General features: G+C 51.4%; 1 protein-coding gene, 1 non-coding gene and 1 pseudogene across 15 annotated transcripts in view; 1 reads left to right on the top strand and 2 right to left on the bottom strand.

Moving 5' to 3' along the window:
* The first annotated feature begins 7,912 nt into the window (after positions 1-7,912).
* Positions 7,913-7,986, top strand: TRNAT-UGU (transfer RNA threonine (anticodon UGU)). The gene has a single exon. It is a non-coding gene; the product is annotated as a tRNA-Thr (tRNA).
* A 2,919-nt stretch (positions 7,987-10,905) lies between these two features.
* Positions 10,906-25,568, bottom strand: part of LOC127039383 (zinc finger protein 3-like) — a 553,990-nt gene continuing 539,327 nt past the window's right edge. For 8 of the 14 annotated variants that reach the window (XM_050933031.1, XM_050933043.1, XM_050933033.1 and 5 more), the window contains exons 3-4: positions 14,585-14,698; positions 10,906-13,198 (exon numbers count right to left, since the gene is read on the bottom strand). In XM_050933031.1, coding sequence (XP_050788988.1) covers positions 12,066-13,198; positions 14,585-14,698 — 1,247 coding nt within the window. In that variant the 3' untranslated portion in view covers positions 10,906-12,065. The other 6 variants (XM_050933035.1, XM_050933041.1, XM_050933029.1 and 3 more) reach the window with 5 other exon arrangements.
* Positions 10,906-25,568, bottom strand: part of LOC127039443 (zinc finger protein 154-like) — a 447,910-nt pseudogene continuing 433,247 nt past the window's right edge.

Genomic DNA, 25,568 nt, shown 5'->3' with positions numbered 1-25,568 from the left:
ACCTCTACTCTGTATCTGAACCTCAAGAATTGAATTCAAGTCTATATGTCTATTAATCTTTTAACCAACACACTCTCTCTTTTCTTTTCTAATACATTTTAGCTTAGTTAATAAGAATTGGCTATAGCATGTATTTTAGGTAAGATCTAAGTTATAATTGAACCTGGGTACGTGGCTGATCCTTTGGGATCGGAAGAACCTTTTCTTTTATATGTTGAAGTAAGATTTTCAGGAATCATCATCATATCTGACAGGTGTGTCTGGATGGAGGCCTGAGGCTGGGTACTTTAAGGGAACTGCATGGTTTAAACTTCTAAGTAACCAGTGAGGTACTATAGGAGCTGTTTTGTGCTGGCTTGGTAAATCTAAGTATTGAAATAACCAGCAGCGTTTGGTATTTGTCTGCCCTGTTTTGTTTGCAGTTCACCCTGATTAAATGACCTCAGCTGGCTCCCACAGGCAGCACCGTCACACCTACATCCAGGCTGTAGGGGTTCGAGAGATCTTAGGGGCCTTGAGGTGCACAGATAACTACGTCCAGGCCATAGGGGTCACTGGGGGGCTTAGAGAGTTTTTTGGGGGGACAAAGATTCCAATCTCCAGGGTCTAGGGGTCCCAGGGGGGCTTAGTGGCTTCGTGGGGGGCATAGATACCTACGTCCGGGCTGGAGGCATCCTGGGAGTCTTAGGTGATTTTTGGGGGCCGAAAATACCTATGTCCAGGCTGTAGGTGTACCAGGGGGTCTTAGGGGTTCGAGTGGGCACAGATACGTATGTCCATGCTGCATCAGTCAGAGGGGCAATTAGAGGTTTCATGAGGGGCACAGATATCTACATCCAGATTGTAGATGTATCGGCGGGGGATTAGGGGGGTTGTGGGGATACAAATAGCTACATCCAGGCTGTAGGGGTTCCTGGGGGGTTAGGGGGTTTCTGAGGGACACATATACCTACGTGCACACTGGAGTGTCCCGGGGGGCTTATGGAGTCTCTATGGGGCACAGATCCCAATGTCCTGGCTGTATAGGTCCCTGGGGGGATCAGGGGGCTTGTGAGAGGCACAGATACCTAAGCTGAAGATGGAGGGGTATACAGAGGGCTTAGGTGTTTGGTGGGGGGCACAGATACCTACGTCCAGGCTACAGGGGTCCCGTTGGGGCTTAGAGTCTGTCACGGAGTGTGGGGGAGTCCGGTCCTGCACCTCTCTTCCTGGGACACACAGTGACTCTCAGCCAGCCAGTAAAACAGAAGGTTTATTGGACAACAGGAATGCAGGTTACAGCAGAGCTTGGAGGCACAAGCAGGACCCCTCAATCGAGTTCTTCTGGGGGTTCAGGAAACTTAGCTCCCAGTTTGGGATTCCCTGAATTCCAACCACCCAGACCAAAACCGAAACTGAACTAACTTCCTCCAGCCGGCCCCTTCCTGTGTCCAGCTTCCCGGACAAAGGTGCTGACTCCCTGCCCCCTGCCTAGCTCAGGTTACAGGATGAGCCACGTGTCCGGTCCTAAAGTCACCACTGGCTCTCCCATCCCGCACACAGACAGTCCCTACTCCATCACAGTAATGCACAGAGCATTTCCTGCATGGAGCAACAGTGTCACCGTGTGGCCACGCAGGGTAATGCACAGAGCATTTCCCGCATGGAGCAACAGTGATACCATGTGGCCACGCAGGCTAATGCACAGAGCATTTCTCTCATAGAGGAACAGTGACACTGTTTGGCCACGCAGGGTAATGCACAGAACATCACACCTATGTAGAGGCTGTAGCTATCCCTAGGGGGCATAGGGGTCATGGGGGGCACAGATAGCTACGTCCAGGCCGGAGGTGTTCCGGTGGGGATTAGGGGCTTCATGAGGGACACAAATATCTACATCTGGGCTGGAGAGGTCCCTGGACGGCTTAGGGGGTTGTGGTGAGCACAGACAAATATGTCCAAGCTGTAGTGCTCCCTGGGGGTTTAGGGAGCTGGTGAGGGGCACAGAAACCTATGTATGGTCTGGAGGGGTCCCTGGGGGACTTAAAGGGTTGTGGTTGCGCAGATACCTGCATCCCGGTTGGAGGGGCCCTGGGGAGTTTAGGGGGTTTGTGTGTTGTACACATAGCTACAACCAGGCTGGTGGGGGCCCTATGGGTCTTAGGGGGCTTGTGGGAGGCAGAGTATGTCCAGGCTGGAGAAGCCGTGGTGAGGGCTTAGGGGGTTCCTGGAGGTCACAAATATCTACGTCCAGGCTGGAGGGGTTCTGGGGGTATTAGGGAGTTGTGGGGGGGCACAGATACCTATTTCGAGGCTGTAGGGGTCACGGGGTTGCTTTGGGGCATTTTGGGGTACAGCTACCTACGTCTATGCTGTAGGGGTCGCTGGGAGGATCAGTGGGTTCGTGAGGGTGCACAGATAACTACGTCCAGGCTATAGGGATTCTGGTGGGGCTTAGGGTTTGTGGGGTGCACAGATACCTTCATCCAGGCAAGAGGGGTCCTGGGGGCCTTAGGGGGTTCGTGTTGGGCACAGATACCTGCGTCTGGGCTGGAGGGGTTCCAGGTGGCTTAGGGGGGGTGGGGGAACTCAGATAACTATGTCGAGGCTGGAGGGGTCCCATTGTGGCCTAGGGGTTTTGTGGGGGGCACAGATACCTGCGTCTAGGCTGGAGGGATTTCGGGGGTCTTAGCAGGGTTGTGGGGTCAGAGATACCTACATCTAGGCTGGAGGGGTCTCGGGGGGGATTAGGTGTGTTGGGGGGAACAGATACCTACGTCCCGATTGTAGGGGGTCCTGGGTAGCTTAGGCGCTTTGTGGGGGTGACAGATACAAACATCCATACTGTAGGGGTCCTGAGGGTCTTTGTGTGGCACTGGTGGTCACAGAAACCTACCTACAGGCTGGAGGGGTCCTATGGGTCCTAGGGGGTTTCTGAGGCATACAGATGCCTACATCTGGGCTTAAGTATCAGAGGGGTAGCCGTGTTAGTCTGGATCTGTAAAAGCAGGAAATAATCCTGTGGCACTTTATAGACTAACAGATGTTTTGGAGCATGAGCTTTTGTGGGTGAATACCCACTTCCTCAGATGCATCTGGGCTTGTGTGTTCCCTGGGAGGCTTAGAGGTTCATGGGGAGCACAGATACCTTTATCCAGGCTAGATGGGTCCCGGTGGGATTAGGGGGTTGTGGGGGGCACAGATACCTATGTAAGCAGAAGCAGGATGAGCTCTATCCTGACATCTGGTGGTGAATTATAGCGAGTGTGGAAAAGAATTTCAGGGGTTGATCATGTTTGCATAGGCACGCCCACCCTGCCTGACATGGCAACGGCAACCTGGGGTGGCCGCTTTGGCAGCTGTGGTATCCCCAGTTTATTTGTTGTTGGGGCATGAGATGTGGAGTGTTGTCACCCTGATTGTGTGGATGAGGATCTGTGAAACTGCTTTGAGACAGGGATTCTCACCATCAATTGAGTGGCACTCGCTAGACAAGGGAGTGGGCTCCTTGGATAAGCCAGAAATGTGAATTGCACTTTTTTTTTTTTTTTTTTTTTTAGCAGTTGAGTAATAGAGCTGATTTTTGATTCTTTTAGCAATTGAAGTTCTAGGCTTTTGAGCTGAAATCACTAAAGATTTGTGCTAGCCAGTGGGGGAGTCTGAAGCTATATTGTGGAGCAGAGCAGCTGATGGAGAGAAGCAGTTTGTGGGATGGTAGGAGTGGCCCACGGAGTGAGGTGAGCTGAGTGGGATGGTAGGAGTGGCCCACGGAGTGAGGTGAGCTGAGCAGTTTTTTGGGACATCTGGAGCAGATCACAGGTCGGGTGGTGGAGCAGAGCAGCTGGTGGACCGAGCTGAGCAGTTCGTGGGGAAGGCAGAAGCAGAATCCCACAGTGAGGCAGGGTAGTCAGCAGTGGACCACGTGAGGTGCCCCTTTCTACCCAGGCTGGCGGGGGAAAACCCTGCAGATAGACTATTGAACTCTGGGGTTGCGGGACTGTGGGTGATTTTGGGGTTGCTCAACTCTTGAAACATTTGAGGTATTGGACTTTGGAGTCTTGGGGTGATTTGGGGATTGCTGGACTCAAGAGCCCAGGGAAAAGGACACGGCCTAGTTGAGGTGTTTTCCCAATTTAATCCTATGTTGTTTATCTCACGTTCTTAAACATTTTCTGCTACACCTAGACTCTGTGCTTGTGAGAGGGAAAGTATTGCCTCTTTGAGGCACCTAGGGGTGCGTATGTAAAATTTTCCAAGGTCACTGGGTGGGGGCTCGAGCTGGTTTGCATTACGTTGTAGGGAAGGGACCCCTATGCATTTAACCTAGTCCTTGCTGCTCTCAGTTCAGCCTGGCAGAAGGGTTCCTCCTACATGCAGGCTGAAGGGGTCCCTGGGAGGCATAGGGAGTTCCTGGGGGGACAGATACCTACGTCCAGGCTGCAGGGGTCCCAGAGGGGCTTAGGAGGTTCATGGGGGGCACAGATATTTAGGTCACGGAGTGTGGGGGAATCTGGCCCTGCACCCCTCTTCTTGGGACACACAGTGACTCAGTCTGCCAGTAAAACAGAAGGTGCTGACCCCCTCCCCGCTGCCTAGCTCGAGTTACAGGCTTAGGTCCTGTCCCTCACCTAAAGTCACGCCCTGCTCTCCCATCCCCAACACAGACAGTCCCTTTTCCATCACAGTAATGGCCACCAGAAACCCCCTTAGCCCCCCAAGGACCCCTCCAGCCTGGATGCAGGTATCTGTGCCCTTCATAAACTGCCTAAGCCCCCCCCCGGGAACCCTCCAGCCAGGACCTAGATATCTGTGCCCCCTCAACACACTAATTCCCCCTGGAAGCCCTATTGCCTGCAAGTAGGTATCTCTGCCCCCCCACAAACCCCCTAAGCCCAGGGGCCCCTACAGCCTAGACATATGTATCTGTGCCCCCCAGAATACCCCTCATCCAGCAGGGATCTCCACAGCATGGACCTAGGTATATGTGCCCTCCAGGACCCCCCTAAACCCCACAGGAACCACTCCAACCTGGACATAGATATCTGTGCCTCCCAAAAATACCCTAAGCCCCCCAGGGACCCCTAAAGCCTGGAGATAGGTATCTATGCCTTCCGCAAAAGCCCCTAATCCTCCCCGGAACCTCTCCAGCCTGGACGTACATATCTGTGCCCCCACAAACCCCCCGGGATCCCTCCAGCCTGGATGTAGGTATCTGTGCCCCCATGACATGCTAATCCCCCCCAGAATCCCTATAGCCTGGACGTAGGTATCTGTGTCCCCTACAATACTACTAAACCCCCACAGGAACCCCTCCAGGACATACATAGGTATCTGTGACCCTCACAAAGTCCCTAAACCCCCAGGGACCACTGTGCTCACCACAACTCCCTAAGCCGTCCAGGGACCCCTCCATCCCTGACGTAGGTATTGGTGTCCTCCACGAAGCTCCTAATCCCCACCAGGACCTCTACAGCCTGGACGCAAGTACCTATGCCTCCCACAACCCCCCTAACTCCCCCAAGTCCCGACCATCCTGGACGTAGGTATCTGTGACTCTACGAACCCCCTTAAGACCTCACCGGAATGCCTCCAGCCTGGACGTAGCTATCTGTACCTCCCATGACCCCTAAGCCCCCAGGGATCTCTACAGCCTCTACGCAGGTGTGATGCTCTGTGCATTACCCTGCGTGGCCACACGGTGTCACTGTTGCTCCATGCGGGAAGTGCTCTGTGCATTACCCTGCGTGGCCACACGGTGACACTGTTGCTCCATGCAGTAAATGCTCTGGGCAATACTGTGATGGAGTGGGGACTGTCTGTGTGGGGGATGGGAGAGCAGGTGGTGACTTTAGGTGAGGGACAGGACCTAAGCCTGTAACTCGAGCTAGGCAGCGGGGAGGGGGTCAGCACCTTTGCCCAGGAAGCTGGACACAGGAAGGGGCCGGTTGGAGGGAGTTAGTTCAGTTTTGGTTTGGAGCTGGGTTGTTGGAATTCAGGGAATCCCAAACTGGGAACTAAGCTTCCTGAACCCCCAGAAGGACTTGATTGATGGGTCCTGGTTGTGCCCAAAAGCTCTGCTGTATCCTTCACTCCTGTTGGCCAAAAAAACCTTCTGTTTTACTGGCTGGCTGACTCACTGTGTGTCCCAGGAAGAGGGGTGCAGGGCCGGATTCCACCACACTCTGTGACACCCCATAAGCCCCCCCCGGGACCCCTGAAGCCTGGACGTAGGTATCTGTGCCCCTCACCAAACCCCTGAGCACCCCAGTGACCCCTACAGACTGGACCTAAATATCTGTGCCCCCCACGAACCCCCTAAGCCCCCCAGGGACCCCTACAGCCTGGACGAATGTGGAACACGATCAGCCCCTGAATGGATATGGGGCTTCCAGGTGCTGCTTTGAGCACAGCGTGCCGCACCCGGGCTGACACTGCAATGGAGACGTACCCGTAGAGTCCATCTGTCCTGGGATAAAGATTGCAGCATGGCTGGCCTGGGTCATCTGACTTGGGCCCATGGAGCTAAAGCTGAGGGGCTAAAAACTGTGGTGCAGATATTTGTGTTCACACTGAAGCCAGGGTTCTGAAACCCTCACCCCTCCTGGGGTCTTTGAGGTTGGGCTCCAGTCCCTATGTCTGCACTGTAATTTTATAGTCTTGCAGCCCAAGCCCCATAACTCTGAGTCAGCTGGCCAGGCTTTGAGACAGGTACCCTGGGTGTGTTAATCGCAGCGTAGATATTACATTAGGCTTCGTCTCCAGTGCAATGAAACACCCACGGCTGGCCCAGGTCACATTAATCAGGGTCATGTGGCTTGGTCTACAGTAAAGTTGCAGTGTCCATGTCCCGCCTCAGGCTCAGTCCCCTGCTCTAGGAGCCCAGAAGGTCGGGAGGGAGTTTAGCGAGTGGAAATGGTAAAACTGCATTGAGGGGACTGGACCACTGACCTACCAGCTCTTAACACCCAAACTTTCAGTAACTCTGTTAGCAGTGCCTGTGAGCGTAATTTAAACCATAAGAAAAACCACACTGGGCTAGACCAAAGGTCCGTCTAGCTCTGAACCTTGTTTCCTGACAGTCGCCAACACCAGGTGCCCCAAAAACCACTCAAACAAGCACCACTAGGAGTTGAACCCAGGATCTCCTGTTTACAAAACAGGTGCTGTAATCAGCTAAGCCATGGTGCCTGCTGTTATTTAAAGCATCGTGTCTGCCCACACCTGACTCTGCCAATCCCCACTGAGCCCTGACAAGCTTTGCTCATGTTTGGATTCTGTAAAGCAGAGGAGCAGGGGAAGGTTTACTCCCAAGGTGTGTCATTGATTATTTGGACAGGTCTACACTACAAAAGTAGGTCGGTGTAACTACATTACTTAGATGTATAAAAAATTTACACTCCCCCAAGCAATACAGTTATAGCAAACTAATGCCGGTGTAGCTAGCAGCTCAGCTGCCAGAACTTTCTGGAGCTATGAAAGGGGAGGGGCCCAGGCTCTAGCAGGAATGCAGGGCCAGCGAGTTCACAGCGGGCATTGTGGGATACTGCAGGAGGCCAGTTATGGTGATATAATGAACAGCATTTACACTGACAATTTGTTGCTTTAAGTTTGCTGCAAAAAGCTCTAGGCCTCTTGTCGAGGTGGTTTTATTTTGTCACCAAAACAGGGCAGTTTTGTGGCCAGACGTGGCATTGCAGTGTGTGCCCCAGCCAAAAGCTGGTGACCGAGGGAGCGTTGTGTGTTTTTCACACACCTGAGCAATATAATGATGCTAAAATAACTTTGTAGTGCAGACCTGGCCAAAGATTCACACACACACAGCTTGCAAGAAAAATGTCACCTGGAGAATCCAAACACATGCAAAGCTTGTCAGGCCCTGGTGGGGATGGCAGGGAGTCAGGTGTGAGCAGACAGTGTCCCTTAGCCACAGGCCGGCACCATGGCTTAGATGGCTAAAGCACCTACCTTGTAAACAGGAGATCCTGGGTTCAACTCCCAGTGGTGCCTTGTTGAGTAGCTCTTAGGGCACCTGGTATTGGCTACAGCCAGAGGACAGAACTAGATGGACCTTTAGTCCAGTGTGACTGTTCTTATGGTTTAAATTACCCTCACAGGCACTGATAATAGAGTTACTGAAAGTTTGGGAGTTAGGAGCTGATAGGTCAGTGTTCCAGCCCATCCCAGATGACTCCCTCCCTCTGGGACAGGGGCAGGTCTGAGCTCTCACACCAAAAGGCTCATTGTGGCTGCCAGAATCTGTGGGCAGCTCATTTAGTTTAGACTGAGGGTTGAGTTCTGCTTTGTGCACCATGTGTGAGAATGAAAATCCTAAACTGCCGTTTGAAATAACAAAAGCAGCAGAACGTGTTATTGTCCCTGCCCCAAAGCAGACAGACCAATGGAGAAATGCCCTAAGTCCAGGGTAATACTTCACTGTGATTTTACCATTTCCACTCACTAAACTCCCTCCCAACCTTCTGGGCTCCTACAGCAGGGTACTGAGAGACGAACACTGCAACTTTAGAGCCCAAGCCACATGTCCCTGATTAATGTGACAGGGTCCAGCCAGGGGTGCTTCATTGCACTGTAGATGTAGCCTAACGTTATGTCTATACTGTGATTCACACACCCAGGGCACCTGTCTCAAAGCCCAGGTCAGCTGACTCAGGCTTATAGGGCTTGGGCTGCAAGACTAAAATTGCAGTGCAGAGATATAGGCACTAGATTTGCCTTTTTCCAATTATCTAAGACCTCCCTCAATCACCACGAGTTTTCAATGATAATGATCAATGGCTCCAAAGTCACATTTGCCAACTCCCTCCAGACCCTCAGATCTGGAACCAAGGACTTGGTCATGTCCAGCTCTTCTAAATAGTCCTTAATCTGTTCTTTCACCACTGAGGGCTGCTCACCTCCTCCCCATACTGTGCTGCCAGTGTCTGTGAAGACCGAGGGGCAAAAAGCATTGAGTACTTCAGCTTTTTCCACACCATCTGTCACTAGGTTGCCTGCCGCATTCAATAAGGGGCCCACACTTTCTCTGACCTCCTTCTTTCTCCTAACACACCTGTGTTGAAATTGATTTTAAAGCTAATCAAAATAAGTTACACTTTTGAAATACAAATCATTCCAATCAATACTGGGTCAGTTTTCTCCTCTACTCTTTTTCTCACACACATTCCCCTACTCCGCCCTTTGGAGTGAGGCTTTACAGCTGGACGTTTTAGGCCAAGGGGGGTAAGTTACATCAAAGAAGCTTTTCAGGATTAGCCCCCAATTTCCTATATTACTAACAAAAAGAAAAACAAGACAAGTTTTATTTCTCCAGTATAATTCAGTTGATCACATAATTAAGTCTCTTCTTCATTACAGAGTAACTTCGTGTTCAACTTTATTTTCATTGGTAATAATAAATCCTCAACAATTAAAGACTTTTCTCATAAATGATAGTTTTCCTTTAATCCCTCTTTCTACTAGTGAACCCTTGAGTACAGTTGTGGTTAGGGATTAGATCAGGGGTGGGCAAATGTTTTGGCCCGAGGGCCACATCCGGGTATGGAAATTGTATGGGGCCATGAATGCTCACAAAATTGGGGGTTGGGATGTGGGAGGGGGCTCTGGCTCTGGCTGGGGTAGTGGGCTCTGGGGTGGAGCCAGAAATGAGTTCAGGGTGTGGGAGAGGGCTCCAGGCTTGGACAGGGGATTGAGGTGGGGCTAGGGATGAGGGGTTGGGGGTGCAAGAGGGTGCTCCAGGCTAGGACTGAGGGATTAGGAGAGTGGTAGGGCTGGGGCAGGGTGTTGGGGCAAGAGAGGGGGTCAGTCTCCAGTTGTCACTTACCTCAAACAGCTCCTGGAAGCAGCAGCATGTCCCCGCTCTGGCTCCTACACGGAAGCACGGCCAGGCAGCTCCCATTGGATGCAGTACCTGGACAATGGGAACTGTGGAGGCGGTTATTGGGATGGGGGCAGTGTGTGGAGCCCCCTGGCTGCCCCTATGTGTAGGAGCTGGAGGGGGGACATGCCATGACGCAGGGCCTTGAGCAACCAATACACCCATGTCCAGGGTTGATCTCTCATTGCAACAGTCCCATTCCCTGAGTCACTTCCCACCCTTACTTCCAGCGTTGGTAATGTCCTGGCAGCCAGTGTCGCATCCTTGGCAGTCAACTGAGTGTGTTCAGGGGCCTCAGGGTGGCTGGACGCTGCAGCGTGGCGGTCCAGCAGCTTCCTGGCAGAAGCCAACAACATAGGTTTGTTCTTCTCCTCAGTCCACCCAGGCTAAGCTGCGCCCTTTTATACTCCGTCTCCAGTCGGAGCATGCCCAGAGAGGGTGAGGGGGTGTGGTCTCTTCAGCCCACATGGTACAGTTAACCCTAGCAGTGCCAGTGCAGTGTTGATACACCTCATCACAGACAGAATTTCCCAAATTATGGGATTAGCCAGGAGATCTCTTCAGGAGTAACCTCCTGTAGGGACTGGGTCACAAATACCTTGGGAAACAAAAACCTGGGCATTTTGCCTAGTTCCAAGTCACTTGCTGTGGAATTCTATCCCTGGATCTTCTGAGACAATATTGTTTTAAACAATTGAACTACCCTGTGACCATGTGCACTTACTTCTGTCAGTTGCATCATTTGGGGTCTGCTGCTGTTCACCTTTTCAGAGTGGAGATTTAAAAACAGACTGTTTCTCTGATAATATGTCCACCAGCTATGAGTATTCTCTCCTGTTGACTGAACTGCATTTGAATTTTCTCCATGTCATCATGCAGGGATAGGGGAAAAAACAAACCTAAAGTAAAAAATGATGGTCATTTATCTGACATTTCCCAATAAATCTGAGCTACAATCTGTCAAACAACACTAACATGCAGTTAAATGACCAAGGAGCCTTCATGAAAGATAGAAAACCCATATCACAGACAGGTAGAAGACACTTTCATTTTAATTTAAAGTGAAATTCCAGACTAGGTTACATCTGATGTCTCAGAATTAGGAAGAGAAATTCTCCCCTGATCCACTGAAACCTGCTTCACCCAGTACTGTCTCATTAGTGTTATTCACAGAAGTTTTAGCACCTTCATAACGGGTGGAAAAAAGAGCCAACCTTCCCAGAAGTGGCTTTGCCAATAGAGGGAAAAGGGGATTTGAACAGTGCTTGGGTTCCATTTGAAATCCCCTTCCAGGTCTGTGACACTTTCATTGCCTGCCAGAGTGACTCTGATTAAGGATCAAAGACGTTCAAGCACCATTCCCAAGCATGGACAGCCAAGAATATGACCTCACCGGACACATTGGGAAGTGAAGGAATATAAAGGGGTGAACTCTGCATGACTCAGACACAAGGTAACAGTTCTGGGGTGATGGGGAAGAACGGAATCTCTGAGTCGCCCCATCTCCTTCCAGTGTCACAGAGCCTGAAATGACCCTTATTTCCCTGACACTGCTCCAGCTCTTCACCATATTTAAATATATTTTAAATGAGAAAAAAAGTCAACAAAATAAGTGCTGTTCTGCACAATCCAGGGTAATGTGAGAACAACTGGGAAGGAGACGATCTGTCCTCAAAGAGGAACTTGACGTCTCTAACAATAACTTTGTACTGAGAGGAGGAGTATAAATGTGAATATCCAGGTTTGTTTAGACAAGGAAATGTGATGGTGGTTAGGTCAGATCAGGAGGAAATGTGCTAGATAACCCCACCCACTATCCATGGCCCATGTCTTTACTGCAAGAATAGCTGTCTTTTTACATCAGGAAAGTGAACTCAAGCTAGCTAACTCCATGGCAACCACAGTGATGAGACCCAGGTAGATTTTATCTCAACATAGCTGGTTGAAGACAGTCCCCATCTCCCCCACCTGGGGTGATGACATTCCTGATAGAAAGGACACTCACTCCCATGACTCACAGGACAATGGAGTTGATAGAAAGGACCACAGGATCCACCCCAAAGACGGGCGAGCTTCAAAAGTGTGCAACTCATGTGGGAGCTGAGGGACTACAGTGGGCAAAAGATGCAAACAGCCCTAACACTCACTATCTGGGAACTGTCAAAAGAATTAAAGAAAAAGTCTTCTGACAGCTCTAGAGAAGGTTTTTATGATGTTTATCTCCTTTACGGATTCTCTGATGTTTAGAAAGGCCTGAACTATGAGCGAAGCTTTTCCCACACTCGCAGCATTCATAGGGTCTCTGCCCGGTGTGGATTCTGTAATGTGTAATAAGGGTTGAGCTCCGAGAGAAGCTTTTCCCGCACTCACTGCATTCATAGGGTCTCTCTCCCGTGTGGACTCTCTGGTGAGAGATAAGGGAGGAGAGGTGAGTGAAACATTTCCCACAGTCACTGCATTCATAAGGTGTCTCTCCTGTGTGGATCCTCTGATGCATAGTAAGGTTTGAGCTCCGAGAGAAGCTTTTCCCACACTCACAACATTCATAGGGTCGCTCTCCTGCATGCGTTGTCTGATGAGAGGTAAGGGAGGAGGAGTGAGTGAAACGTTTCCCGCACTCACGGCATTCATAGGGTCTCTCTCCTGTGTGGATCCGCTGATGTATAGTAAGGTTTGAGCTCCGAGAGAAGCTTTTCCCACACTCGCAGCATTCGTAGGGTCGCTCTCCCGTGTGCATTGTCTGATGAGAGATAAAGGCTGATCTCTGAGTGAAGCTTAGCCCGCACTTGTAGCATTTGTAGGGTCGCTCTCCCGTGTGGATTCTCTGATGAGAGATAAGGGTATATCTCTGAGTGAAACTTTTCCCACACTCACAGCATTCATAGGGTCTCTCTCCTCTGTGTATTTGCTGATGCCTACTAAGGGCAGAGGTACGATTGAAGCTTTTCCCACACTCACAGCATTCGTAGGGTCTCTCTTTTGTGTGGATTATCTCATGTCGAATAAGGCCTGAATGGTAATTGAAGTTTTTTCCACACTCACTACACGTATTCTCTCGCTTCTCCGTGAGGATTTTCTCCTGGGACGTAGTTTCCTTGAGGTCTCTGTGAGTTCCCTGACAATTAATGGGTTCATCCACTCTCTCCTCTGAGTGGTTTCCCTGCTCTCTCTCTTGTCTCTGGTAACTTTCATCAGCTTTTCCCTGATCACGGGGGCTGGTCACGCTTCCTTTGGATCTTCGCAGTAATTCCCCATGCACTTCGGCAAGCTCAGCATCTTCCTGGTGAGAATTCTGCTCCTCGCTCTCCCTCACCACCCCATCACCTGCTAGAAGAGAGGAGAAATCTCAGAATTCGGGATGGAAAGGCAGAGAGCAAACCCAAGTAAGTGCCGGAGAGACAGAAAATAAAAATCAGCGACTGAATTCCCCCAAACTCATCCCCATAGGGGAGAGTGGAGGGGATCAATTCTGCTCCACACCCAGGACCGGCCTTTAGGGTGGGCCGTATGGGTGCCTCACCCAAAGGGGTGCCGGGCGCAGGGTTTGGATTCCCATCTGACCTGCTGCCTAGAGGCTTGCTGGGCTGATGAAAATGGCACAGGGAGGCAGATAAGCAGCTGCGTGGGGGAGTGGGAGAGACCTGAGCTGCAGGGGGCAGTTGGACAACCAGCCGTCAGAGCCAGGTGACTGCTCCAGAGCAGAGGGGCCTCTCCACACACACAGTCCTTCACACACTCCCATCAACACACACACACACACTCCTCATATCCTCTCCTACACAAACACACACGCACACACAGAGTCCCCCAAACACACACAACATGGGTCCCTACATGCAGGTCACTTCCCCACCTGGGCTATGCTGAGACATCATGAGTAGCTGCTCTCCTGCCCTCCGCCTACACAGCCTGCAGGAAAAGTGACCTGGGTGCAGGAAGCCCTGACGTCGCTCCTTGCTCCCCTCTCCCAGCCCCGCAGGGCTGCGTGGGGCAAGGGAGCAGCAGTCCAGTGGGGGAGCGAGCAGCAATGCCAGCTGCTTTGTGCATCTAGGTCAGGTTCCCCACTTGGGTGCAGGAGGATGCAAGCGTTAGGGGCAAAGGGGGCACAGTGCAGGGGTTGGGGGCTCAGGGAGGGGAAGGTGTTAAGGTGCAGAGGGCAGGGTTTGGGGTGAAGGGGGTATGCACCACGCAGGGATTTAGGGTGCAGGAGGGAGGTGCAGGGGGTATGAGAGAAGGGGGCACAGTCCTGGGATTAGGGGCACATGAGGGAGGGGAAGGGGTTGGGGTGAAGGGGGCACAGGAGGGGGCAGGTGTTGGGAGGGGCTGGAGGGGGCAGAAGTTAGGAGTGAAGGGGGAGCAGGTATTTGGAGCAAAGGGGGCACAGTGCAGGGGCTGGAGGGAAGGGAGGGTGGGGAGTTTGGCGAGCCCATGGGGGACAGAGGGAATGGGGGGGTGCCATGCCTATGGGAGCCAGGAGCACCAAAATGCAAGTTTGCTCCGGGTGCCATTTCCCCAAGGCCGGCCCTGCCCACACCCCATCCGAACACTCAGTCGGAAGGGAGGCAGCTCCAGCCAAAGTGTCAATCACCATCTGTAGGAAGCCAGGAGTGAGATCTGCTGGGGACTGTCCTGAGCTCACAGAGTCTGTGTGGGGAATCCCAGCTGGTTCTCTCAGGCACTTACTGTTTCTGGGTTGGTTTAATGTTTCCTCACCTGTCCAGGGACTTCTCAGGATCTCGCTTTCCTCTGAATCCTGGAGATCCAGGACCCACGGCTCTTCCCCTCCTTCCAGCTGGGAGATCACAGAGGGTTTGGAAACTGGAAACCCTGCTCAAGGGAAAGAAAACAAGGGAGGCAGGAGGGTCCTTGGCCCACCTCTGGTATAGATGGTAACTAAACAAACCTCTGCAAATCAGGAAATGCAACCTTCAATGCAACCTTAACTTTGCCCCCAACCCTTAACCCTGCAGCTGGCAAGAACCACTGAGGATGGTTCTGTGTGGGCCGTGCAAAGGTTAACAAACTGCCACAGGGATTCAGATATTCAGCTCAATGCAGCAGTAACAGGATGAATTCTATGGTCTGTGTTATAAAGGATGTCAGAGCAGATGACCTAATAGTCACATCTGGCCTTCAAAGCTGCGAACCTATAATCGATCTGAGGAAAGACTAAGAGAACGTGCCGTCGTCTGTGCTGTGTTCACAGATGGGAATCCCAGCATCTATCCACATGCCTCCAGCTGTGTGCACTGGGCCAGCTGTAGCTGTGACTTGCTGATGGAGGGATGGGTTGGAGCAGCTGGGCAGAGCTGTGCCTGTGCTACGCAGAGAGGTGCATGTGAAACTTGGGGGGGCAATTCTGCCTCATTTCTGTGCTGAGTGTTGCAGGCTTTGTCAGCAAAGGTGCCCAAGGGTGTGTTCTTGCCATGGGGATTGTCAGCACCCTGGTGGCGTATGTTCGAGTGATCTGTGGGGCTTAGTGAGGGGTAAGTGAAGGCAGTGACTCACAAGGAAAACTCAGGTTGAGGGCAAAGGGGTGGTAACACTTTGCAAGTCTGAAATGGTCTGTGTGCAGGAGGTTCAGTACTGGAGAGCAGCCCAGGGGGAGGAAGCTTCTGTTTGCTATGATGGAGATGAACCCAATTATCTTAGCAAAGAGAAGCTGTGAGACTTTCTGCTGGACTGCTCTGTTCCCAGAGCGCTCCGTAACAGGGGAGGGCAGAGGACTAGTGTGTGTGTGTCACTGGCATGTCGGGGTGCTGCTGAAATCGGCAGAGCAGAGGTGGCATTGTGGAGTGGTGTGAACCTAAACTTTTCATTTCCCCTTCTAAGAACCGAGGGGACGGGAATCCTTACCCGGCAAGGTCACCTTCTCATAGTTCTCCTGCATGATGTCTCTGTAAAGGGCTCTGTGAGTGGGGTCCAGCAGAGCCCCCTCTTCCCTGGTGAAATACACAGCCACCTCCTCGAAGATCACCGTCCCCTGAAAGAGCAAGAGTCCAACACTCAATACCTGCTCCCCACTCACAGCCCCACTATTCATGGGGGAAAGCAGCCAATCAAATGGAAGCTCTGAGAGACAAACAGTCGGCAGAGTCCTATCCCCACACTGCTGAGAGCAGCCAGGGGCACCACGGTGAGAGAACAAATAGAGACCCCTTGTCTCTGCCTGCAGATCCATCACACAACTACTAGCCAGGGGCTGATACAACCCCATGGTAGGAACCCAACACCCTCCCCACTGCCAGCAGCTGGATGTGAGGGGCCAGGACATCTTCCCTGCACCTCCCTGGTGGGTGCCCCCTTTTCATGTCACACCAACCCCTGGCTAGGAGGCTGAGGGTTCAGCACTGGAAGTCTGGTCAGTTTTCCCAGCCCTGCCCAGTGGGTTGGTTTCTCTATTTCCTGTTTCACAAATTAGGGAATTTTCTCCCCCAACACCCAAGTGTTTGTTCCTAGAATCTAGGCCCATGTTAAACAAGTCCCAGCAGGTTTGTCACACTCTGTCCCCCTCCCTTTCCTCACCCAGTGTATTCCCTGCCCCCTCCAGCCCTAACTCCCCACAAGTTGCCACCTCTTCAGTATTTACTGCCCCTCCCCCTCCAGCTGGAACCCACCAGCAACCCCCCAATAATCCGTACCTGAGCTGGCGCCACTGCAGCCAGAGAGCACCCCCCCGGCAGGGCACGGAGGAGTTAATGCCTTCCTGTGCCCCGCAACCCCGCCCGCTCGCAGCTGCTCCAGCCCCTTCCTGTGCCCCGCACCTCCCCGCTCCCCCGGGCTGTAGCGCTCGCCGGGGCTGGCTGCAGTGGCTGGGATCCAGCTGACACCCTCTGCAGAGGCTGGGAGCGGGCGAGCTGCTACACCAGCCCCTGCCCCTGCTGTTCCGCTGGGGAGCCGCAGCCCCTCTTCCTTTGCACCGGCAGCGGGGCCATGGCCGGGCCGGGAGCGCAGCGCGGGGCCTGCTCCAGCCCTGCAGCCCGCGGGGCAGCGCGGTGGGACCCGGGCAGTGCGGGGGGCGGACACGCTCCAGCCGGGGGGGTCAGGACTGGGGGTCGGGGTGGTTATTGCGCGGGGGTCACAAGTCCCCCCAGCTCTGCCGCTCCCCGGGAAAGGTGGGGGTGGGTGGGTTCTAAGAGGCACTAGCAGAGGGAGAGGGAAGGGGTCAGGGTCCAGGGATGTCCCTTACCTAGGCTAGAAAAAGCGGAAGCGCCCCTGGGGCAGGCTGGGAGAAGTAGTTCCTGACTCTCCCTGGACCGGAAGTGACGTAGGGTGGGAGAGCAGAAGCCGAATTGCAAACGCGAGCGGGCCGATGCGGTTCTGCCTCGATCGCGCGGGGCCGTTGGAGCCTTTCCCGGGGCCGGAGAAGGGATTGTGCCGTGGGGGCTCTGGGCATGCGCAGATCGGGGAGGCTGCGGGGTGAGACGGGGCTGGGGGGCTGGGAAAGGGGCGGGTGAGTAATGTCTGTGGAGCCCGGACATGGCCGGGGAGGAGGGGGGGGAGAGCAGGTGACCCCCGAGGAGCGGGGAGAGAAAGGGGGGGGTGAGATCCCCTCGGATTTACCGCTTCCCCCCCGTGGGGACCCCCCTCCTCTCCCGTCCTGCCCCCTTTCTCCCTAGAGAGCAACGAGCAGCACCCAGGGTGACCCCCCTTCCCCCAACCCCCTGAGAAGTTCCCTGTTCCCCTCCCCCCATTGTGCCCCATTTTCTCTGCCCTTCGCCAATGGCCAGTTCAGATCTCAGGTTTGGGGTGTTTCCCCCATTTTCACCCGCAGGGATTTGTTCTTGTGTGGGTGGGAAATGGTTCCCCCGAGTGATTTCTGAACTGGGCAGAGGGTTAATGGGCAGAGCCTGGGGGGGCCCTGAGACAGGGACACCTCTGGGCTGGGGGGGCCACTCGGCTGGCAACAGGGCGTGGGAAGGGGAGGGAGGAGCAAGTGTCCCCCATAGAGACGGCCCAGCCCCAGGTTTCCTAGTCCAGCTACTCCCCCCCACCAGCCCCTGCTAGTCACATTCCCAGACCCCATTGCCAGCCCCTCCCTACAGCTAGTGACCTTCTGACTCCAGCCCCGCTTCTTTCCCCTGTGAAAAGATATCACCCAGGGCTCCCTCCTGGCCCTGTGAGTGTGAGGCAAGAAGAATCCATCCCATCTTCTTGTTGATTCGATATGCCTGTATAATCCCCTCCAATTTCCACTCTTTTCTCTTAAATTGTTGAATGGTGACATAAAATCTCCCCACCTGTTGATGCTTGTCCCTTCTATTGGCAAATGTTTAGTTTGTGCCCCATTTTGTCCTCAGTTCTGAAATACTGATATCAAATTCTCGAAAATCTTCCCATTTTTCTCTCCAGGGTGTGACTGAGATCAGGGCTCTTATCGTACTGAGCATGGCCCTGTTCTGCCAGGTGTTGAAGAGATCCCAACTGAGATCTGGGCCTTGTTCTGCCAGGCACTGAAGAGACCCAAGGTGAGATCAGACTGCACTGTTGTGCCAGGTAAAACTGAGACCTGCACCGAGATCACGGCACCCTTGTGCCAGGCAGCGCACGACTGTGACCCAAACTGCTGCCTCCATTGTTCTGGGCACTTCGGAGACCTCGACTGAGATCTGTGTCCCCACTGGGTCTGGCATTGCACTGACCCTAACGAAGATCACACCCCACCACTGTACTGTGCACTGCACAGACCCTGACAGAGATCCTGCCCCTACATTTTGCCAGTTGCTGCAGGGGCCCTAAACAAAATCAGGGATCCTGTAATGCTGGGAGCTGCAGAGTCCCCAACTGAGATCAGGCTTCCTGTTGTGCAGGGCTCTGCACAGACACTGACCAAGATCAGGGTCCCCGTTGTGACAGGTGCAGAAAAGACACCAACGGTATCTCTACCCTGCTGTTAAAACCCCCCCAGCTGGCCCATGCCAGCTGACTCAGCATCACAGGGCTCAGGCAAAGGGGCTGTTTAATTGCAGTGTAGATGTCTGGGCTCAGGATGGAGCCAGGCTGTAGGACCCTGCGAGGTGGGAGGGTGCCAGACCTTGGGCTGCAGCCCCAGCCGGAACATGGACACCACAATTAAACAGCCCCACAGCCTGAGTCGTGTGAGCCCAAGTCAGTGGGCACAGGCCAGCCGCCGGTGTCTGACTCCAGTGTAGACATGCCCACAGAGACAGGCCTTGCAACAAAAGGCTCAATGGCTAAGTCGGCCAATTGTGGGACGTGACTCCCAATTTTACAGGTGGGAAAACTGAAGATCAGAGAGCTGAAGTATTTTGCTTAAGTTTGCATGGACAATCTGGGGCAAAACTGGGAACTGAACCCAGATTATTTCAGTTCTTGCCTCTCCCCTTATCCACAAGCCCAGCATGTGTGTGTACAGTATTGTTTTGGCCTGTGTTTGCCTTGCATTGACTTCCAAGGGAGACTGTGGAAGTTTCTTCACTGGAGATTTTTAAGACCAAGTTAGAGATCCACCAGTCTGGGAATGTCTAGGGATACTTGGTTCTGCCTCATCACAGGAGGCTGGAGTAGACAACCTCTCAAGATCCCTTCCACGTCTACATTGAAATAATTCTCTCTTGTGCTGTGTCCTGTTCTATGCTGAACTCTTTTGCATGGTGCCTTTTGGAACTATGATACACCACGTTGTGTTGCATAGTTTTATGATGCGTTGTTTTGCCTTAGCTTGTTTGGTGTCTGTTATGTTGGTTTGAGTTGTTATTTTGCATTCTGTACTTTTGTCCTAAGGTGTGTTAGTTTGCATTGTGTTGCTTTCTTCTCCTTAGTATTGTGTCATTTAATGCTGTGCAGTGTAGTGTTTTGTTTTGTTTTGTTGTTTTTTTTAATGGCCTGACATGTTGTGTGGTTTTTTTTCTGTATGTTGTTTTATACGTATTTATCGCATAGCATCCTTGAAATGTAGGGCTAGATAGGACCTCAAGATGTCATCAAGTCCAGCTCTCTCTGCCGAGGCAGGACCAAATATATGTTGATTATCTCTGACAGAGGTTTGTCCAACCAGTTCTTAAAAACTTCCCGGGAAAGAGACTCCACAGCCCCCCTTGTAAGACTATTCCAGAGCTGAACTACCTCATCTCTAGTGGCACGCACACAGATTTTAGTGGTGAGCAGCTGTGGAGAGAGAGGAGACCCCAGTGAGTGGACAGCTGGGTAAAGAGATTAAAGTTGGGAGGAGAAACATTGATGTGTGCAAGCTCTGTGACAGAGCTAGAAATAGATTCCAGTTCTAGTGGCACCGTACTGCTGTTTTGGGCACTGAAGGTCTCTGCCCCACTGGTGTTTTAGGCACTGGTGCAAACCCTTAGTACGGACACACTTTACACTATTGCACTCTGGCACTGGTGCACCATGTCCCTGTTTGAAGGTTTGAAGTGGTAGAGTGGGAGGGATTTCAATTTTTTTCAATTCAGTTTTGAGGATTTCAATAACTCAGTCCTGGGTTAGGGGTTGTATAAAAGTGGATGGGTAGGGTTCTGTGGCCTGCCTTGTGCAGGAGGTGACTAGATGATCATATTGGTCCCTTCTGACCTATGAGTCTATGAGGGGCAGTGACCTCACAGAGGCCTGGGGCTGGCTGACCAGTGTAGCTGGTAAGGGAGGGGCAGCAGTGAATGCTGGAGGTATGAGCCAGGAGCACAGCCACACAGGACTGGACACTGACCCGTGACACACACACCCAGCTGTGTGCAGGGACCGCAGCTGAACTGCCCTGCCAAGACAGCCTGTGCATCCATGGACAAACCACCTCTTCCTCCAGCCTAATACAATGGGGTGTGGGGACCTTTCCAAGCTGCAGGTGATGTGGCTCTGGCATTAACGGGGTATGTTCCTGGTCTGTCCCTGACCTGCTTGGTGACCTTGGGGAAGTCACAGCCCCTCTCTGTTTTCCTCCTACCCATTGTCTCCTTGGATTGTGACGTCTTTGGGGCAAGGACTGTTCCTTTCTGTCTGTGCAGTGCCCAGCAGAATGGGGGTGCTGATCTCAGTCAGGTTCTCTGCCATGTGCTGCACGATGGGGCCCTGATCTCCATCAGTGTCTGTGCAACACAAAGCACAGTTTATAGACTCACAGATTTTAAGGGCAGAAGGTAGAGGTGTATTTCAGATGAGGTCTCATCAGTGCCTTTTATAACTGTACTAACCCTTTCATGTGTCTGCTGGAAATACCTCACCTGATGTATGCTAGGACTGCATTAACCTATTTCACAGCTGCATAACATTGACAGCTCATAATCATCCTGTGATCAACCAGTACACCCAGGTCTTTCTCCTCCTCTTTCACTTCCAATTGATAAATCCCCAGCTTATTGCACAATTATGCAATTGGGGACTAACAACTAGAATTTGTGCACTGTTCATTTTCATCCCATTTCTATTACTCCAGCTTTCAAGGCCATGCAGATTTTCTTGTATGATTTTCCTGTCCTCCTCCATATTGGCAATCCCTCCCGGCTTTGTGTCCCACTCCCACTTCTTGCGCCAAGATCACTAATAAAAGTGTTCAGTAAGATTGGTCCCAAGGCTAATCTGAGGAACTCCACTAGTAACTCCCTCCACTAGTAACTCCACTAGTAACACACCGTAGCTCTGCCTGGAACACGCAGCGTTCACTGCCAGATGGGCTGGGCGATTTTTCAGGGACCCAGCTTGATATGCCTGGCTGGGGTGGGTTCAGTTGGACTGGGGTCTGGGGCTCTGATAGTTTGCGATGTTCCTTTTTGCATAGTCGGTTCTTTCCATTTGTTGTTTTACCCCCACCTATGCCCGATGCCGCTCTCTTCTTAACTTGCTTCAGTTATTTCACTTATCAGTTTTTAAATAGGATCTAAGAATTGCAACGCTGAATGAAAGATAAACAAACAGAATCATTTGAATGTTGGTCCATAGCTGGTAGAACTGTACCTAGTGACGGTCGGCTGTAATGACCGGGTTCCCTTTAGCATTTTCTGGCGGGGCGAATAAAGCAATGTCAAAGAGCCAAATGCGTGCTTTTAGGGTGAAAGGGCTCGTCAGGTGTTAGCTCTCTAAGGAACATGTCACCGGCCAGGGCTTGCAGTCGTTCAGGAGAGGTGCGCTGGGTTGTATTTAGGAATCTCAAAATAAAAGGTTAAGACGGTTGGTTCGCAATATCCATTGAAATCTTGCAAACAATTATACAAAAGGATCCTACTGCTGTTAAAAGAACATGGTATTAATACTAATTCAAAACTGACATTAAAATTAGGAGAGAAACGCATGAGAAAGGAACTAACACCTACGTACCATTTCTTAATGCCTAAAATTTTGACACTCCCTCACACCATCTTTTCTTAAAAGCGATGCCCAGCACTGTCAAGTTAATGAATGAAAGCACACTCATTATTCACTGCTTTGGGTTGCATGAGCATCTGATTAAACACCTAATTAAAACTGTACCACTGTAAGTGGAAATGCATCAACCCAGCTTAGCTCAAAGGTGTTTAGATGGGAATGAAAAGTTTCTAAATTAAATACATGGCAGAATGGTTAATGGGGAAAATACACTGAAATGCCTCCACCCAGTCCTGTTGACTTCTCCTAAACCCTCCATGAGTTCTGGCCTCTTGGTCAACTTGGCTCCCAATCTTAAATCAGCTGTGCCCTCTCCCAGCCTAACCCATTTTTACTGATATTCTTCATCCTCCTCATCCAGGCAGGGGGTTGATGCAGCAGCCCCTAAGGTACCTGCATTAATCACAGTCTCTCAAACTGGGGCTATTTAGATTTCAAGGAACGATTTATCCGAGTTACTGACTCTGGGAGGTGGGAGAGAGGAGAGTCTGAGAGGGCGTTTGTTCTTAGGGCCATGTTCAACCCTGATAGGCTCCATGTTACCTCGTCCTCCACCCGCCTCCATATGTCTCTGCTCATGTGTCAGTGTGTCACCTGATCATAATGCCACTGGCCTCAGGAGAGCACCCAGACAAGAGCTACATCACAAGAGGGTTATGGTACTGAGATAAAAATACATCACAGGGAGGGAGTAATTATCCTGAAATGAAACATTCCAGTCTAGGAAGTGAAAGAATTCAAGTACTTCATTACTTAAAATTATGTTTGAAATGATTAGATTTTTATGAATAAATTGCAGCAAATGCTGATTTCACTGTACACAGACACACATGAAAAAATATTTGTATAAGTAATATACAGAAATGCTTCTGGAAAAAGTGGAGTTTGATTTAAGGATATTTACACTGTATATTTTGCATGTGACATTGACAATTTCTCTTTGAAGAGTTATATGATTTGGCTTTTGGAATCTCAGCAGTTACTATAATTAAATAATTGTTGTCCGAGGACTCCCATAACTTCCCACAACTCTGAACATTGAAATTGTAAACATTGAAAAAAGGGCTTAAAAATAAATGTCACTATCTGTTGAAATTAAAAGAAAGAAATAGACAAAATGAATTTTGTCAAACCCACTTAACCGCAATTGCAATATGTTAGGGGATGGAAATTCACAACTAAGGGACCCAACCTTAATTCTGCCCTGTAGTGATGCCAGGTAATCACCGTAGGGCTATGAATTAGGCATTTTAGTGTATAAAGTTCCAGGTTACAAATGGGTATGATCTAAAGACACATGAGATCTTTTCCTCAGGATATCACCATCACTGGGTTGTTTCTCTTATTGGTAATTCCCAGAAATGAACAGATTATTAACGTTTTGTCAGTTATGAAGTGGCCATTTCAGATTTCTGGGGAGTGTCTGTTATTTTGCACTAGGGGCAAGGTCCTTGGAGAGATGGAACCTTGGTTTCATTTTAACTTCTCCATGCTCAGCAGCTTCTGGAATGTGGTTCATAGTATTTACATGTTTCCCTGCCCTGGTGTTAAAAGTGCTGCTTTAGAAAGTGGGGAAGGGCAGGAACTGACTGTAGGATCAGTAGCTGAGTCCCTTAGATATTTATAGCTCATCGGAAGGAGGACGGGGATTGGTGAGTGTCTGTGGATTTAATAATAAAAACAGAAATATCATTGTTCTTAGTGAATTTTCATCTTCTAATTCTCATAACCCACTAATTATCTCTGGGTGCCCCCGGCCGTCTAGGGAGGGAGAACTAGTAAACTCCTGTGGCCAGTGTGGAACCTAAGGCACAAGGATCTTTCTGTGTCTGGCTCCAAGTCACCCAGAGTGAAATTCACTTCACTGGATAAATCCCTAGTTGCTGAGCTCTGCAGAGGGGTGGGGAGGTGAATTCCATCCCCCATTCTTGAGCATGGACCCCCTTCCAATTCTCTCCCTGATCTCAGACACTACCCCTACCTTCCCCTGCAGTGATGGACCCACTTGATGCTGCCAGAGCCATCTGCCATGGGAGCTAGAGGGGACAGAGGCCCAGCTCCAGAACTGCTCCCTCTGCCCACAGCCTCCAAGCTGTGCTAGAGTTGCCCTGACTTTCCGATCTGCAGATGGGTCCAGCTGTACCCAGCCCGTGCACCCACCACACACAAACTGTCACAACAAACACGCCAGGATTGGGAAAGACCATCTGGGGCTGGCTGCAGTTTCCCTTTGCTGCTGTGAGGGGAATGGGGTGGTCCCTCATATAGGATCCAAACATACCCAGGGGCAGAAGGGAAATGTTGTTTCTTCCAGGGGTTTGAAATGTTTGGTTTCGAGTCCTGAGCTCTGTCTTCCTGTTTGTCTCCTTCTGCCACTTTCAGATCTCTTGGAGAGACAAGGTGGGTGAGGTAATTTTTTTAGAACTAATTAAAAATACCTGTTTGCTATCCTGGGACCAACATGGGTACAACAACTTTTCCCTTTGTACCCCCTCCCCATCTCGTCTCCCCCTCAGCTGAGACTCTCCCGTGTGATAGGAAAATAAGGGTTCAGTCCTGTAACTGGATTGGCTCTTGCCTGCACTAATGGGAGTGAAAGCCTGTGTGCATTCATGACAGCAGCAGCTCTGGGACTCGACTCATAGGGAGAAGAGATGGGAGTGAGCAGGTTATGTTTGTGCCAGGTGTGAGTTACTCATGTGGGAATTCTGCACGACTGCGTATGCACAGAATTCATGTCTGGTGCAGAATTTCTTTTTTTGTCTTGAAGAAGATACATTCTGCCTGAGAAGTGCTGCAGTTCTGCCTTTCACCCACTAGAGGCCCCTGTGGCACCAGAACAGGCACCATTCAGCTGTGATCATGTTGGTGGTAATTTGTTGCCCCGAGCTCTACCCCAAATGGGAAGAGAGTTAGTGGGTGCAACTTGGGAGAGTCCTGAGACACGGCTGCCTGTGGGGGTGGGGACGGGGTGGTCATTCTCTGCTTGCAAGAGGGTGTGAAAAGGGCACAGGAGGAGGAAGTGTCCCCTATGGAGACTGCCCAGCCCAAGGTTATCCAGTCCCAGACGCTTCTTCTCCCACCATATCCTGAACCTCTTCACCCCTCCAACCATCAGTTGCCAGTCTTCCCTCACTGCTAGCCCTTCCTGACTGGCCGAGACCCTCTAAGCCAGTAGTGTGTCAGGGCTCAACTTTCTGGCTGAGTCCTCCGGGCACTTTCTTCCTCTCTCAGGGTACCGTGCCACAGGGGCCACACAAATATACATTGCTTAGGCTTTGGCTTCAGCCCTGGGTGGTGGGGCTCAGGGCCCTTTACTTCAGCGCCATGCGCTGGGACTTAAGCTTTCGGCCCTGGACCTCAGTGAGTT

The sequence above is a fragment of the Gopherus flavomarginatus genome, chromosome 23 (assembly GCF_025201925.1).
Source record: "Gopherus flavomarginatus isolate rGopFla2 chromosome 23, rGopFla2.mat.asm, whole genome shotgun sequence".
Classification (NCBI taxonomy): Eukaryota; Metazoa; Chordata; order Testudines; family Testudinidae; genus Gopherus; species Gopherus flavomarginatus.
This window is presented reverse-complemented; position numbering and strand designations above follow the sequence as displayed.